The sequence below is a fragment of the Heptranchias perlo genome, chromosome 38 (assembly GCF_035084215.1).
Source record: "Heptranchias perlo isolate sHepPer1 chromosome 38, sHepPer1.hap1, whole genome shotgun sequence".
Lineage (NCBI taxonomy): Eukaryota > Metazoa > Chordata > Chondrichthyes > Hexanchiformes > Hexanchidae > Heptranchias > Heptranchias perlo.
This window is the reverse complement of record NC_090362.1, coordinates 22,005,896-22,023,908: the sequence shown is the minus strand read 5'-3', so window position 1 is coordinate 22,023,908 and position 18,013 is coordinate 22,005,896. Positions and strand designations below refer to the sequence as shown.

The following is an 18,013-nucleotide window of genomic DNA, read 5'->3' as shown; positions in this document are numbered from 1 at the left end:
AGAAGGCAACATGATTGGGGTGAAATCATGCTGGATAACATTAGTGTATGAACACTTATTGTGTTCCTTGGAAGGTCCCTCATCCTCAATGTCAAATGGGTTGTCCATTCCAGTAAAATATAGACCAGTGAATTTCACAAAACCACATTAAACCTTTGTACACTAATATCGCACAACACAATTTTACCCAGACGTCCTTCTGGTTGAGTAGCACAAAAAATGCAGATTAGATTCATACTTGCTCTATATGTAGGTGTTTTATATTTATAAATCTAGCATGTGTTTCCTGTCCACAGACCTAACTTCCTGTTGTCACGATTTTTGGTTGCACTTTTCTATCAACAGTCCCCACTCATTGTAAATTGCTCTGTTACCAGTCCCCATTTAATTTTGCCATGTCAACAGTTGCGATGTATTTACAGGCTCTGACCATTAGGTGGCTCTATGGAGTAAGATTCTGAAGTTGCTTTTGAATTGCAGTCGCCATCTTGTACATTAAAAATAAATTATTGATTAACCATGGGCAAAGCCACAGGTAATTTACTAGTCTATATAAACCAAATTATAATCTACATTAAAGAACATAGAGAGACAAGGGAGGTGAAATATGCCTTGGGCAATAGCATTAAACAAGCAATAGCGCATCAGTAACCCATTTTACCCTCAGCGCCAACTTACTTTTCCATTGTGGACTAGCGATTCGCAATCGCCCATTTTGCGCTACTGCCCAGGACAAGTTTCATCCCCAAGCACTTTGAAGTTTGTGTTGAAATGTTGATTGAAATTCATAATAAAAAAAATGATGGCTTTGTTGATTGGAAAGATATCGAGCTGTAAGTGTACCTTTAAACCTGACCGATTGTCATTTCTCTTTCCTCAGGAGAGGAACTTAAAGTTACCAGTTTCTCAGTGCCGCTTAGGTTAACAAACAGAAACTTCGAACCTGCACTAAACAATAAATCAAGTTCTCAATTCAAAGAACTCAGCATCACTGTATCAAAGGTGGTAAGTTCTCAATTCAGACCTTGACGCCGTGTGAAGATAAAGCTAACTTTCTAAAGCAGCAAGATATTTTAGCAATAATATTATTGCAATATTTCCGGTCACTGTTTGGAGCGATGTCTTATTATAAGCTGCTTATTATGTTCCCAAGTTTACTAAGAAAAAAGACACTCAGGGCACAGTTGGTTTTCAGACGAAATATTAAAATCTACCTATAGAATCATAGTATCATAGAAGTTTACAACATGGAAACAGGCCCTTCGGCCCAACATGTCCATGTCGCCCAGTTTATACCACTAAGCTAGTCCCAATTGCCTGCACTTGGCCCATATCCCTCTATACCCATCTTACCCATGTAACTGTCCAAATGCTTTTTAAAGACAAAATTGTACCCGCCTCTACTACTGCCTCTGGCAGCTCATTCCAGACACTCACCACCCTTTGAGTGAAAAAATTGCCCCTCTGGACCCTTTTGTATCTCTCCCCTCTCACCTTAAATCTATGCCCCCTCGTTATAGACTCCCCTACCTTTGGGAAAAGATTTTGACTATCGACCTTATCTATGCCCCTCATTATTTTATAGACTTCTATAAGATCACCCCTTAACCTCCTACTCTCCAGGGAAAAAAGTCTCAGTCTATCCAACCTCTCCCTATAAGTCAAACCATCAAGTCCCGGTAGCATCCTAGTAAATCTTTTCTGCACTCTTTCTAGTTTAATAACATCCTTTCTATAATAGGGTGACCAGAACTGTACACAGTATTCCAAGTGTGGCCTTACTAATGTCTTGTACAACTTCAACAAGACATCCCAACTCCTGTATTCAATGTTCTGACCAAGCATGCTGAATGCCTTCTTCATCACCCTATCCACCTGTGACTCCACTTTCAAGGAGCTATGAACCTGTACTCCTAGATCTCTTTGTTCTATAACTCTCCCCAACGCCCTACCATTAACGGAGTAGGTCCTGGCCCGATTCGATCTCCCAAAATGCATCACCTCACATTTATCTAAATTAAACTCCATCTGCCATTCATCGGCCCACTGGCCCAATTTATCAAGATCCCGTTGCAATCCTAGATAACCTTCTTCACTGTCCACAATGCCACCAATCTTGGTGTCATCTGCAAACTTACTAACCATGCCTCCTAAATTCTCATCCAAATCATTAATATAAATAACAAATAACAGCGGACCCAGCACCGATCCCTGAGGCACACCGCTGGTCACAGGCCTCCAGTTTGAAAAACAACCCTCTACAACCACCCTCTGTCTTCTGTCGTCAATCCAATTTTGTATCCAATTGGCTACCTCACCTTGGATCCCGTGAGATTTAACCTTATGTAACAACCTACCATGCGGTCCCTTGTCAAAGGCTTTGCTAAAGTCCATGTAGACCACGTCTACTGCACAGCCCTCATCTATCTTCTTGGTTACCCCTTCAAAAAACTCAATCAAATTCGTGAGACATGATTTTCCTCTCACAAAACCATGCTGACTGTTCCTAATCAGTCCCTGCCTCTCCAAATGCCTGTAGATCCTGTCTCTCAGAATACCCTCTAACAACTTACCCACTACAGATGTCAGGCTCACCGGTCTGTAGTTCCCAGGCTTTTCCCTGCCGCCCTTCTTAAACAAAGGCACAACATTTGCTACCCTCCAATCTTCAGGCACCTCACCTGTAGTTGTCAATGATTCAAATATCTCTGCTAGGGGACCCGCAATTTCCTCCCTAACCTTCCATAACGTCCTGGGATACATTTCATCAGGTCCCGGAGATTTATCTACCTTGATGCGCGTTAAGACTATATGTAGCCTGATCCAGTGCTGATATAGTCAGGCTTGCTAAGTGTTAAACTGATCACATGCAATTTTCTGTTCGCCCTTATGCATTGCATATAATTGGAAATTGTGTCTTTACCTGTAAGGCCCAATTTGACCGGGAGTCTTATTCATCAGGGACACCTATTGGGAAATGGTAGGCATGCTCCAAGCAATTCTTCATCCATTCCAATGAATGGGTGGAAAATGGTGGGGAATGGGTGCACGGTTTCATGAGATGTGCGCTTGGTGTGTGAGGCTTGGCGCAGGAGCACGCATTCGCAGAAATAAGCCCTGTGTCCTCCCTGTATACTCAGGAGGACCAGCTTGCTGCTATGTCCAAGAGACAGCCATGCAAATTATGAGGTCCACTTTGCAAGACTGTGATCACAGTGCAAAGCTTTAAGCGATGGGAGTGCTTACTGGGAATTCGGGCTGGGCCCTCAGACAAATATAGAGCCCTTCCCCCGATAAAACTCCCCACAATGCAGTAAAACTCCATACGGCCGCAGGATTCCTTTCATAGTATGTTGCGATATTTGTTTTATTATCAATGCAGTGTGTAAACATCCTAATGGCCTAATTCTTCATATATTTCATTACATGTTTGTGTTGTAATGGATCATGGTTGGTGGGGGGGACGGGTTTGTGCGGGATGGGGAGGGGGGGCCACACAAATTTTTACTGCGGCTCTGAAGTCTAGCACGGAGGTTAACAAGTTCCATTTTGTGTCCCATGTGAGTTTTTCAGTATGTTAAATTCATACAGACGAGAATGTGTGGGCTAATCGCCATCCCAGAATTCCCCAGCCTGTCCTCCCATCATGCAAAGCTCAGTGTCAGGAGCGATAAATTGCCTTAGATTCTGAGGCAGAGGTTCAGGGGAAGAGATATCGATGCAATGGCCTCCTCAAGAATTCACACTGTCCCCTTTAAAGACAAGACTCATTGGCAGTACATGCAGTACTTACTATTGTGAAACTAAATCTGTCGGAGGATTGGTTGGTGCTATAGTTTAAAGCACTGGCGAACTTGACTAAACTTTTAAAAAGATAACAGCAAATTCAGTTGAATTATAAAAGGTACAAAGGTTGGCCATCTGAGCCACTGAGTTTGAATTACTCCATTGAAGTGCTCTCCACTGATGATTTTCATGGGCCTATGTTAATCCTCTGACATTTTCTTCTTGTGCTGTAGGTGGACAGTGTCTTTGAAAGCAATACTAACTACATTGAAGTCATAATCGACGGGTTTATGTAAGTAAAATTCTCGTTCATCACTCAAAAAGAAAGAAAATGCACAGTGCAACCAGTGCTTGTACATACTGATGTGGATAAAGTGAACGGCCTATTCCCGTTACTGGTTGAGTGTGCGTGTAGTGGAACTAAGTTGCTGGTGTCATCGATTGCTTGCAACTCATCGAGGTTTTGCAGGCTGGAACGAGACCATTATAGTCATTTTTTTCCCAACCTCTTCAAAGATAAACCTTCCCAGTTTCTTGCCTTTGCCCCATCTCTTTTTGAAGGTGGGTAAATTTTTATCTTTGCCTACAACTTTGCGTGCCAGGGGAGCATATGGAAAATTGGGCACATGCCCATGATTCTTTGTTAATTAAAATGAACGAGTCCACTCGCGGCAGTATCTTGCCCAGACGAAACCAGACAATGGTTTTTTTGGGCAGCCTCATCAATGAGGTAAGACATCGAAACTGAACCTGTCCTCACCTGACAACCACATACATACATGTGAACTCCCACAAGGATATTTAGACCAGCTGTAACATCCTTGCCACTGCCCTGACTTGTTTAAAAGGAAGATGTCTTTCCTCACTTTTTGTCATAGAAATTCTCCATGACTGGAACCACAAGGCTTGCATTTGTTTGGTACACCTCACAAAATGGGCACTTGACATCACTCTGAGTAGAGGCACTGCTGATAGCTGTTGGCACAATGCTACCGTTTGCCTCCACTTCAAACCCAGCCCGACTGCTGTTGAAAACCAGATTAGTTATTAGTGTGAATCTCCTTAATTTACTTCAGCTAGTGACGCCATTATTTAACAGCAAATTTCACAAGTGCTAACTATTTCATTGCTTTTTTCTACTTTTCAAGAACTTTTTCCAGGATCTCTTGTGGTTACGTTAGTAGATTACACATCTTACACTCGCTGAAATTCTGGAAAGTGTGCAAACGAGATTATATTAATCACAGGAAGTAGCTCTGGCACATTAGAGCATTAATGTGTGGAGACAAGGCTGGTAGGACTCTTTTCTCAGACCCTCTACATAATGAGTTCATGAACTCAGAGGAATCAAACTTTATCTGAGGAAGAGAGAAAAAATTCAGAGGTCTTTGACTTTGCCTCTCCTCATCTCTTCTCCCAACTACCTGGTCAGTGTCCAAAATCCCCACTGGTAAAGTACCTGATAGCATTTTGTCATGTTAATGGTGCAAGTCATGGTTGATAGAGAGAAACTATTTCCTCAGAACAAGGGGGTATAATCTTAAAAATAGAGCTAGGCCATTCAGGAGTGAAATCAGGAAGCATTCTTTCAAGCAAAAGGTAATGGAAATCTGGAACTCGCTCCCTCAAAGGTCCATGAATGCTGGATGAAGTGAAATTTTCAAGACTGAGATTGATAGATTTTTGTTGGGTAAGGATGTCAGGGGATATGGAATAAAGGCAGGTAAATGGAGTTGAGGTACACAATAAGGCATGATCTAATTGAATGACGGAACAGGGTCAAGAGGTTGAATGGCCAACCTCTGTTCCTGTGATCCTAAGTTGCTGTAGGACAAGTTAACTTCTTGCTGTGGTTGGACGAAAGGGGTACTGACAGATGGCAGGGGACAGGTTGCATGCTTGCCTTCTTGGTTAGGACATGAAGGCCAGGTCAGTGGGTTCCAGTGATCAATGGAGGATAGTATTTCTTGTCATGTAAATATGTTGTTAACACCTTTCTTTCTTTTTATAACTATCTAGGAATGGATCTGTTGTCGTCAATACAATAATGCAATACACACTAGGAACAACCATCAAAGCTGATGTTATCCAAGCACTAGTTAGAAACACGGCAGCATTCACAAATGCAAATTTAACTTTGGACGTCAACGCTCTTACCAACACAAGTACGTTATAGGACCTCAAAAAACGACTTCATCTCTTTGTACATAGTATTAAGCTGTGAGACTTTACTGTACAAAAACATTTGATTCAAGTAATTGAGTCAATCGGGGTGAAATCCAACTTTGGTGGGAGACGCAAAATGGGTGATAGCGGACTGACTGCCTGTTATACGCCACGCCCGATTTTGAAGTCAGCGGAAAGGAAGATTGGGCAGGATGTGTATAATGGGCAATCGATCCGCCATCTGCCCATTTTGTGCCCCTTGCTGAATTTCACCCGCAATGTCTGAAATGGGTGTCTTGGACGTAACGGGGTAAACGGTAAACTTTCACCTTCACCGCACGGGCGGTAATCTGCCGGAGTGTGCCGCCCGCCTCTGACAGAACCCAGCACAGAAGTCAGGGCACCCGGTTTGTGATCCATGCAATTTTGCGTTGGTTGGTTTTAATGGACAGAAAATGGTGTGAGGTGTGAATCAGGCCAAATGCCCATCACATACTCCCGTCCTGTACTGCTCTGTTCAAAACGTACCCCCGCTATCACACCAGTGGGGCCACGCTTAAAAAAGAAAGAACTTGCATTTTTATATAGCACCTTTCACGATCTCAGGACATCCCTAAGTGCTTTACAGCCAATGAAGTATTTTTGAATTGTAGTTACTGTTGTAATATAGGAAACGCAGCAATCAATTTGTGCACAGCAAGATCCCACAAACAGCAATGTGATAATGACCAGATAATCTGTTGTAGTGATGTTGGTTGAGGGACAAATATTGGCCAGGACACCGGGGAGAACTCCCCTGCTCTTGTTGAATAGTGGCCGTGGGATCTTTAACATCCACCTGAGAGGGCAGATGGGACCTTGGTTTAACGTCTCATCTGAAAGATGCTAATTAATATTTAACTAATAATAGGGGTCTCTCTAACCTAATTATATCATAAAGGTACTGGTTTTTACTGTGCTTAGTTGTTACAGCCAGCAGTGATGTCATGACATAGTTACACTGTAAGATAAAACAAAATGCAGTTTAGTTTGGTGCTCTCAAGCTCTAAGTTTTCCAAAATTCTGAGGTTTTTATTATTCATTAATTTAAAGTTAAACACTTAAGGTTAGATGTTGTCAATGGTGTAGGGAAAGAGAACAATCAGAATATTGGGAACAATATTAAAGCTTTACCAGGAGTAACGTACAATATGTCCTTAGTGCATCTATAAAAGGAAGAAGGGCCATTTGGCCAAACAAAGGAGAATTGACCTTTGGTCCTTTGTTGATATTTAATGGAACATTTTGGATTATGGGCAGAATTATGCTATTGTTGCACCCTCAAAACTGTATCATTGACACCCGAGCAGGCCAAAGAATATGGTAGTCGGATCTGTATCTCTCTAATGGACAGTGAATGAACCTGAGCTACCATTAAAAAGGGAAAGTGCCCCAGTTAGAGCCGTCACTGTAAGTATATTTTAAATGGGCTCTGGCGGAAAGGCATAACGGACAATATGTTTTATGTACCATTTGGTGCCAACTGAATTAATTTGAGAGAACTGAGTGCATTAAAATTGCTGAGGTACATTAAACAAAACACTTTTAATTCACAGCACCAACAACCACCACCCCGACTACAACCACAATCACAGTTGAGCAGCCAGCTCTTAAAAGACTGTTCCCAGGATATGCTATTGCAATCATTGTTATGTGCCTTTTGGTTATCTTCGCACTCCCATTCCTCATTGTGCTGGTGAGTTCAAGAAACCTTCTGAATTGCTTAGTGGTCCGTGCATGTGCTTCTGTATGCAGTGAGTAAATATGTATTTATTTATTTCTGTCTGAAAATATATATATGTGTGTGATAAGTTACATCAGCCTCTGTGGAGCCTGCTTCCCCAGAGTGTGGATTAGAGAATCAGGCTTGGAAGTCACTGTGCTCCATTCATGGTTCCCTCAATCTTCCAGTTGCCAGCTACCCGATTCATGGTATGCCCAATGTTCTGGTCATGAAAATGAATGACTGAAAAATCAGGAACACTGTAAAGTGGCACCCTTTTCTTTTCCGCATTCCGGTCGAGTGAAATTGTGTGTTGGGAATGGAGTCTCACGAAATTTACCCTTAAACGCACGTGAACAAATGCTCTAATAATGAACGTCGACACAATGAGTATCTAAACATACTTATTGTAAGGAATTTTCTTAAAAGAATCCTGTACAGGTTTTAGAAGATCTCTGAAGATCTTCTTGCACAAGGCTAACTGGCTAAATCTCAAAACGCCAGAAGTCTCCTGTTAAGACTTGGAAACAAAGTATCCACAAAGAGTTAGAGTTAGAGTGACGGTTACTTTTAGACAATTTAATATGCTTGCTGGGGAGAGCAGATGGGTGTGGACCTTGTAACTGATGGGGTTCTGAATGTGGTTGAAGATTCATAGTCCACGTTTGGATTAGTTGCTCAGAACCTACTCCAGAAGACAATATTGAAAAGCAAACCTTGCTAAAGGCCAGCAAGGAGTGAAAGAGAATGAGTGAAGAAAAATAGAGAGGTAATGGAAAGAGAAGTCGTGCAAGGAACGTGGAAGAAAAGCAGAAAGTTTGAAGATGAGAAAAAATGGGATAACTTCCAATCTTCCAAATTCCAGTTCATATGTAATCATAGCTGAGAGAATTAGATATTGATTTTGACATCACCACAACATTGTTGAGCAGATAATTCGTGACTGTTGGGGCAATGTCACTTCAAACACTGGAGATACAACTTTCCACAATGGCCAATTAATGAATAGGGTAAATTCTTGTCTGTAGAGCTCCCAGGAATTTCGTGATAATTGGGAGTTCGGATGCTACTCCCACCACCACCCCCCCCCCCCCCCGCAAATCGTATGGGGGTTGTATTCCCCAATTCTCAGCATGCATCCTCTGTAGAAAGAACTTTGCCTGGGGCATGACAGATGAAAATTTATCCTGAAATTGTCAGTGTGACTGCATCATAGCACCAACCTACCATTTCTACTATTCTATTTGTACCAGTAACAACACTAAGATGTGCCAGGGCTTTCATTGAACCGTAAAGGTTTACAATGGGCCCTCACCTCTGTGGAGGAAGACCAGCACTCCATGCAGTCCTGTGATGCGGTCGGCGGTGCGCCGTTTTATCCTGTATTATTACGCTTCCAATTGTTCCATTGAGAGGTAGATCATGCTGATCAAGGAAAGCTTTTTATTGTATAGAATTAAAACGATTATATATTGAAAGATTTGGGATTTAGAGAATTAAGGAAAACAAGAGCAGAGAAGGGTAAGAGGAGATTTGATAGAATGGTTCAAAACCATGAAGGGTTTAGTTAAAGTTAATAAAGAGAAACTGTTCCCATTGGCGGAAGGGTCGAGAACCAGAGGACACAGATTTAAGGTGCTTGGCAAAAGAACCAAAGGCAACATGAGGGAAAACGTTTTATGCAGCGAGTAGTTATGATCTGGAATGCACTGCCTGAAAGGGTGGTGGGAGCAGAAAGGAATTGGATAAATATTTGAAGGGAAAAAATTTGCAGGTCTATAAGGAAAGAGTAGGGGAATGGGACCAACTGGATCGCTCCTACAAAGAGCCGGCATGGGCTCGATTGGCCGAATGGACTCCTTCTGTGCTGTAACCATTTTATGAAAAGGGTTTCAATGACAACACTTTAATAATGAATAGAAAATTTAAATGTGTTTTTCTTTGTTTTCTACAGTTTGTTAAGACAGGTTATTGTTCAAAAGTGGCAAATGCCTTCAGGTTGGAAGCTCCTGATGATTTGGATATGAAACTTCCAATGTTTGGGGTAAGTATCAACTCTGCCCTACTCAATGCGGTTGAACCTGAATTCAGAAAGACCATTACGGGAATTTCTCTTTAAGTATCACAGCAGCCCTGTGTACACAAAGGAGTCACTTTATGGCACACCTGCAATTTGACTCAGTTCACTTCTTTAATCTTTAAAACTAGGCAGATTGAGTATTGCAGCTTTCCGATACTTGATCACGAAAATCCTGCTTCCAACTCGATGGAAGTCCTCACAAGCAGGAACAGCCGCTAACAAGATTAGCTGATCATTTTGGGTTTGGGTTTGATTATACAGGAAACGTTAATAGATGTCATTCGAGGATTTGCATAGTGATTACATCTTGTTACGCCATGGGATACTAATCACAATGTATACTTGTGATGTTGGAAAAGAGAGAGTAAGAGAATAGACTAGTGGTCTACATACACGAGGATTCCAAAAGTCGTCTACAGGCATTTAAACAGTAAATGGGTAATAAGAGGAGGGGTGGGGCCGATTAGGGACCATAAAGGAGATCTACTCATGGAGGCAGAGGGGATGGTCGAGGTACTAAATGAATACTTTGCATCTGTCTTTACCAAGGAAGAAGATGCTGCCAGAGTCTCAGTAAGGAAGGATATAAATGAGATACTGGATGGGCTAAAAATTGATAAAGAGGTACTATAAAGGCTAGCTGTACTTAAAGTAAATAAGTCATCCAGTCTGGGTGTGATGCATCCTAGGTTGCGGAGGGAAGTAAGGTGGGAAATTGCAGAGATACTGGCCATAATCTTCCAAACATCCATTGATACGGGGGGGTGGTGCGAGAGGACTGGAGAATTGCAAATGTTACACCCTTGTTCAAAGAAGGGTGTAAGGATAAACCCAGCAACTACAGGTCAGTCAGTTTAACCTCAGTGGTGGGGAAACTTTTAGAAATGATAATCCGGGACAGAATTAACAGGCACTTGGACGAGTGTGGATTAATTAGGGAAAGCCAGTACGGATTTGTTAAAGGCAAATCATGTTTAACTAACCTGATAGAGAGGGTAGATGAGGGCAGTGCAGTTGATGTGGTGAATATGGACTTTCAAAAGGTGTTTGATAAAGTGCCGCATGGTAGGCTTATCATCAAGATTGCGGCCCATGGAATAAAGGGGGCAGTAGCAACACGGATGCAGAATTGGCTAAGTGACAGGAAACAGAGAGTAGTGGTGAATGGTTGTTTTTTGGACTGGAGGGAGGTGTACAGTGGTGTTCCCCAGGGATCGGTGCTGGGACTACTGCTTTTCTTGATATATATTAATGACTTGGACTTGGGTATACAGGGCACAATTTCAAAATTTGCAGATAACACAAAACTTGGAAGGGTAGTAAACAGTGAGGAGGATAGTGATAGACTTCAAGAGGATATAGACAGGCTGGTGGAATGGGCGGACACGTGGCAGATGAAATTTAATGCAGAAAAATGCGAAGTGATACATTTCGGTAGGAAGAACGAGGAGAGGCAATATTAACTAAAGGGCACAACTCTAAAAGGGGTACAGGAACAGAGAGATCTGGGGGTATATGTGCACAAATCATTGAAGGTGGCAGGTCAGGTTGAGAAAGCGGTTAAAAAAGCATACGAGATCCTGGGCTTTATAAATAGAGGCATAGAGTACAAAAGTATGGAAGTCATGATGAACAGTAGTTCAGCCACTACTGGAGTATTGTGTCCATTTCTGGGCACCGCACTTCAGGAAAGATGTGAAGGCCTTAGAGAGGGTGCAGAAGAGATTTACTAGAATGATTCCAGGGATGAGGGACTTTAGTTATGTGGATTGGCTAGAGAAGCTGGGGTTGTTTTCCTTGGAACAGAGACGGTTGCGATGAGATTTGATAGAGGTATTCAAAATCATGAAGGGCCTAAGCAGAGTAGATTGGGAGAAACTGTTCCCATTGGCAGAAGAGTCAACAACCAGAGGACATAGATTTAAGGTGATTGGCAAAATAGCTCGAATGTGTTGAAGGTGCCAGAGTGTAACACTTGTTCATTTGTCTCACTTTAGGGCCGATCATACAATTTCCACTGATGAAAACTCCAGGAGAGTAATAACAAGGACCTTGGGTCAAGAGGAGTAAACTAACATGGATTATGAAGAATGCATTGGGTATTCACAACAATTCTTATCTAACTGACTACCCAAATTAATTTAACACACATGCAACCATATGTAGTGAGTCGTTATGAAGCTGCTCCAGAATTACTCTTTCGCAGCAACGTGGCTGACGTTTTGAAGCTGGAGGTTTGCAGAACACTTTCGACACATTGGAAAACACCTGCTTGTGGTGTGTATTCGTTTGTGGTGGTAGTTTTGTCTCAAAAGTTGAATGTGTGTTCATTTTGTAAGGTAATCCCCCTTAACTGGTAATTGCTTCCCAGTACATCTATGCCTCTATGTCAAAAATGGAGTCAACGTAAATCAAGTTTCTGATGAATTAGTGACAAGACTCTCAAAGTGATGCGCTGGGTTTGTGTTTGGAAGCTAAATGAGCTTGTGTAAACCTCAATTATTATATTATAAACCATTTATAATCAAAAGATAACTCACACCCAATGAAGCTATAGTCATATTTTAAAGAGTACCTTATGCACAGCACTGTTTAAAAGAAGCTAAAATCACTGGAGTCCTTTGCATGCAGGAGTAGGTTGGAGGATAATTGGCTGGGTGACTGAAAGGCATAAAAGTTAGGATACTTATGGAAAAAGTACTGACGGTTGACAATAATTCTGTGGCTGAAAACAGCTGCAAGCATAGAGATGAAATGAGATCTTAAAGAGTGTTGAGGTTGTCCATATCAGCGATAGGTGGAATTTCCCCCTCATAATTGCAAATTAGAGCAAAAATCATATGCCATGATCTGCAGAGGTTCTAGGAGGCAAGAGATCTATTATGCATAATTTTATCAAAGATATATTGTTCTGCAGAAGCTGTCATTCTGGTTACCCAGATGCTAGCAGTCAGAGCAAAAGGACAACTGAGATCTCCATGCCCGAACTCTCTCTAATACTCAGGAAATGGATGATATTTGCACATGATACTGGCTGAAAATGGCTAATTGTTATCCTAATTGCATAATTTACCCATGGTAGAATGCAGTTTTTTGGAGAAAAGAGGTTGCTTTTTGTAACAAGGCACAATGGTAGATATTCCATATCCCAACATACAGCAAAAAGTAAGGAACCCAAAGTAGCCTCACACGGTTAGAACCAAGAGCCATGAAGAGGTAGAGTTAGTGATTAGAGACTGATGGTGACAAAGGGTATGCATCCTTAGTCTTTCTTTATATCCTTTGCTAAGAACATGTTTTGTTTAGAAAATACACTACATGTAAAGATGACCAACCTCATTACTGCCCAATTGGGAAATCTACACCACCACTCTTATCTTAATTATCAAAATGCTCCTCAGCGCTTTATAAACATATTATAAATTTTGTCTTTTGAGTTTTAGAAGAAAAAATATTTATAAAAATGTCAAGACACCTGGCCTTTTACCTGCAGAGATGTTGGGTGAGCCAATTATGAAGGAATTAGGACTGGGATACTAGGGTACAACACTCAAAGTGTTCATCTGGAATTCCCCTCTTTCTGTTTTTAGTAGGGGTGTCAACTATTTAAATAGTGACGGGACGAATTCCATACGATTCTGTTAAGCGTTCATGTGCCAGTCACGTATGGCACAACTTCAAGGCTCAGGTGTCCTGAATGACTGTGCCAATGATACGAGGCACACTCACATTGGTAGTGCTGTTAATCTATAACAAAATGACGGCTATAAAGTCTAAGGCAGATTGCGTTGTGTTTCATGATGTTGTGCATTGTGCTAATGTTTAAGATGTTATTTTTAAAACTTGTTATGTTGTATTGTTATTGGTCAGTGTAGAGCTCTATTAAGATCAGTGGCCATTCAATGGTTGATTCTAATGTGGGCATGTGTTATCAATGGAAATATATTACAGACAGGCTGGGTATCATTCTAATGCTGATCTTATAGGGACCTCCATTTCTGTGTTGATTTAAAATGGATTCTAGGCTGTTCTGATTTGAAATTGCTGTGCTCAGAGCCGTTCTAGAAATTATTAGCTTGAATGTATTCTTGGACAACTTGTAATAAAATATATAAGCTAGTCACTTCTGGTACAAAATATATACTGATACCCTTATTTTGTTGTATGAACATAAAAATATTTGAAATAAATATTTTCTCATCACAAAAATAAGACTCCTTAAAAGTCTCAGTCACTCAAAACGTGCAGCACACACACACCTAAAACTGGTTGAGATCAGTTTTCAAATAGAACCGACTGGCACCAGCTAGAACTAACTTTGCCGAGCACAGGTTGTGTTCAGTCTAATCCACTGTTTAACAACCTCCAAGCAAGTATTTGGGTTTTTCCCCAACCTTGTTGTTCTCTTGTCAAAACCAACATTTTGAACTCAAAACTCAGAACTCTTATACTTCAGTCAAGAAGATAGCTTTAGTTTTGCATCTTAAAAGGGGAATCTCGCCACCATTTGTTTTTATCACAATGGCATCACAGGCGAGCGATACGACAACGTTTTCACGACAGAATCTGAATCGATTCATTGTGGCACAAATTGCTTCATCAGACCATGTGTTGACTGAGGGAAAGCTTCACTGAACACTTTGCAGTGACAATTAGACTCTTGTAACCCTGAGAATTTTTAAAACATATGATCTACAATAAAATGTGTATAATATACTTGTCACAGCCTCAAGGTAGCATCTATTGCTTTGTAACAGTGTGGACTAAATCAGTGTCAACCACCACATCTCACCATGGCAATTGGTGTGTCCAAATAGTTGACTAACTATCATCCCTATATTGTCATGAATGAATTTACAGCAACATTGATGCTAAACTGAACTAAGAGTCAGCTTTTAAGGCATTGTTCTAGAGCAAGGTATAATTGTGTTTACATTCACTTATACTTACTGTCCTAAGCACTATTAAGATTGGTGAAAATTTGTAAAGGTTTCTTTATAAAACACCTACTAGATTTCAGAGGATTGAATATGAAGTGCTTTATTGACAACAAACTTGTAATTCAAAGCTATATTTTTGACATCATTTACTTTTGTTAAATGCACTGTACTATTGAATAAATATTTCACAAATTAGAACTGATTGTATTTATGAATAATCCTTTGGATTCAATATGAATTTTTTTGCTTCACTTAACCAAAAGTGATTTGCTAACAAAAAGTTCCTTGATCTAACCCATTTGTTTACCTTTATACACACTGCATCCACCAATGAGGCAATGCTGACTCCTTTATGTGTGTCAACATGTTTCTGAAGCTCAACTGTGGCTTAGTTATGATGTGGAGTAATCGTTGTCTAAACAAACATACACCATTAGTCTGGGCTGGGCTTTCATATTGTCCATGAGCTATACATGTGGTAAGTGACTGTGGAAATAAAAAGATTCCCACAATTCCATTCAAGACCTAAAAATACCTGTTTTTTTGAAGACTCCAGATGAGCTCAGTGGGCCTTTCATGGTCCATACCTTTTGACTTTGAGATTCTAAGCATTGAGATCCAGGGCTGGATTTTCAACTTGCCACCTGGGCGCAATCAATGGACAGGAAGGTCAGACTGTTCCTATATGGGTAGTTTTACTCCCATGTCGTCAAGTTGAAAATCTACCGCTCCACTTCACCAGTCTGTTTATACCAACCAGAGAGACTAAAAACTCTGCGTTCTACCTGCTTTGCCGTATGTGCCTGATTCATTTTGACCAAAACGTTTCCCATTTGAAGATGTAAACATCGTGACATTTGATGGTGAACACTGAATAAACAATAACAGAATTACATCGAGTCTACAGCACAGAAACAGGCCATTCGGCCCACCTGGTCTATGCCGGCGTTTATGCTCCATACGAGCCTCCTCCCACTTCTCTTCCTCTAACCCTATCAGCATATCCTTCTATTCCTATCTCCCTCATGTGTTTATCCAGCTTCCCCTTAAATGCATCTATGCTATTCGCCTCAACTACTCCTTGTGGTAGTGAGTTCCACATTCTTAACACTCATAGGGAAAGAAATCTCTCCTGAATTCCCTATTGGATTTATTGGTGACTATCTTATATTTATGGCCGCTAGTTTTGGTCCCCCCACAAGTTGAAACATTTTCTCTACATCTATCATCGCAGTAGGGACAGCACAGGAGGCCACCATTCTGCCCATTGTGCCTGTGCCGGCTCTTTGAAACAGCTTTCCAATTAGTCCCATTCCCCTGCTCTTTCCCCATAGCCCTGTATTTTTTTTTCCCTTCACGTATTTATCTAATTCCCTAATGGATCTGCTTCCACCACCCTTTCAGGCAGTACATTCCGGATCATCACAACTCGTAGCATTAAAAAAAAGTTTCCTCATGTTGCCTCTGGCTCTTTTGCCAATCACCTTAAATCTGTGTCCTCTGGTTACTGAACTTTCTGCCACTGGAAACAGTTTCTCCTTATTTACTCTATTAAAACCATTCATGATTTGAACACCTCTATTAAATCTCCCCCGAACCTTCACTGTTGTAAGGAGAACAATCCCAGCTTCTCCACATAACTGAAGTCTCTCATCCCTGGCTCCATTCTAGTAAATCTCCTCTACATCCTCTAGGGCCTTGACATCCTTCCTAAAGTGTGGTGCCCAGAATGGAACACAATACTCCAGCTGAGGCCTAACTAGTATTTTATAAAGGTTTGGCATAACTTCCTTGCTTTTGTACTCTATGCCTGTTAATAAAACCCAGGATCCCATATGCTTTACCAGTCTTCTCATCTTGTCTTGCCACCTTCAAAGATTTGTGTATATGCACCCCCAGGTCTCTCTGTTCCTGCACCCCTTTAAAATTGTACCATTTTGTTTATATTGCCTCTCCTAATTCTTCCTACCAAAATGCATCACTCCACACTTCTCTGCATTAAATTTCATCTGTCATGTGTCTGTCCATTTTACCAGTCTGTCTATGTCCTTCTGAAGTCTGTTACTATCCTTAACATTGCTTACTACATTTCTGAGTTTCGTGCCTTCTGCAAACTTTGAAATTATACCCTCTATACCCAAGTCAAGGACATTATATATCAAAAAGAGCAGTGGTCTTAATACTGACCCCTGGGGAACACCACTGTATACTTCCCTCCAGTCTGAAAAACAACCGTTCACCACTACTCTCTGCTTTCTGTCCCTTAGCCAATTTATCATCCACGCTGCCACTGTCCCTTTAATCCCATGGTCTTTAATTTTGATAAGTGTATTGTGGTATTTTATCAAATGCCTTTTGAAAGTCCATATACACAACATCAAATGCACTATCCTCATCAACCCTCTCCATTACTTCATCAAAGAACTCAAATTAATCCAACATGATTTTCTTTTATCAAATCCGTGCTGACTTTCATTTATTAGCCCAGACTTTTCCCGGTGCCAATTAATTTTGTCCTGGATTATTGTCCCTAAACGTTTCCTCACCACCGACATTAGGCTGACTGACCTGTAATTGCTGGGTTTATCCCTCTCCCCTTTTTTGAACAGGGGTGTAACATTTGCAATCCTCCAGTCTGCCGGCACCGTCCCCATATCTAAGGAGGATTGGAAGATTGTGGCCAGAGCCTCTGCAATTTCCACCCTTCCTTCAGTAACCTCGGATGCATCCCATCCGGACCAGGTGACTTTTCTATTTTGAGTACTGCCAATCTTTTAATTACTTCCTCTTTATCTATTTTTATTCTAACCAATATTGGAAGGTGAACAGCCAGAGGTCGTGATGCATATCGGTACCAACGACATAGATAGAAAGGAGGATGAGGTCCTGCAGGCAGATTTAAGGAGTTAAGAAAGAGATTAATAAGCAGGACCTCAAAAGGTAGCAAACTCCAGGTGTGCTAGCGAATATAGAAATAGGAGAATAGAGAAGATGAATTCATGGCTAGAGAGATGGTGCAGGAGGTCTTTAAATTCCTGGGGCATTGGGACCTGTACAAGCCGGATGGGTTGCACCTCAACTGGGCTGGGACCAATTTCCTTGCGGGGAGGTTGGGGAGGGTTTAAACTAGCTTGGCAGAGAGATGTGAATCTAAGGGCAGATTCAGAAGGGATAGAAGCAGAGCTGGAAATGGAAGGCAGAAAATTAGTAAGAGAGTTTCTTAGACAGAGGAAACAAAGGTTAGAAACTAGACAACAAAGGAGTTTGGCAGTGCTTAAT

The 18,013-nt window shown here is 41.2% G+C and overlaps 1 protein-coding gene across 1 annotated transcript in view; it reads left to right on the top strand.

Moving 5' to 3' along the window:
• LOC137304853 (mucin-2-like) overlaps positions 1-14,840 on the top strand; it is a 50,120-nt gene extending 35,280 nt beyond the window's left edge. The window contains exons 9-14 of the mRNA XM_067973657.1: positions 881-1,005; positions 4,020-4,078; positions 5,806-5,951; positions 7,548-7,687; positions 9,669-9,758; positions 11,792-14,840. Coding sequence (XP_067829758.1) covers positions 881-1,005; positions 4,020-4,078; positions 5,806-5,951; positions 7,548-7,687; positions 9,669-9,758; positions 11,792-11,815 — 584 coding nt within the window. The 3' untranslated portion in view covers positions 11,816-14,840. The remainder of the gene's footprint in view (positions 1-880; positions 1,006-4,019; positions 4,079-5,805; positions 5,952-7,547; positions 7,688-9,668; positions 9,759-11,791) is intronic.
• Positions 14,841-18,013: the final 3,173 nt, after the last annotated feature.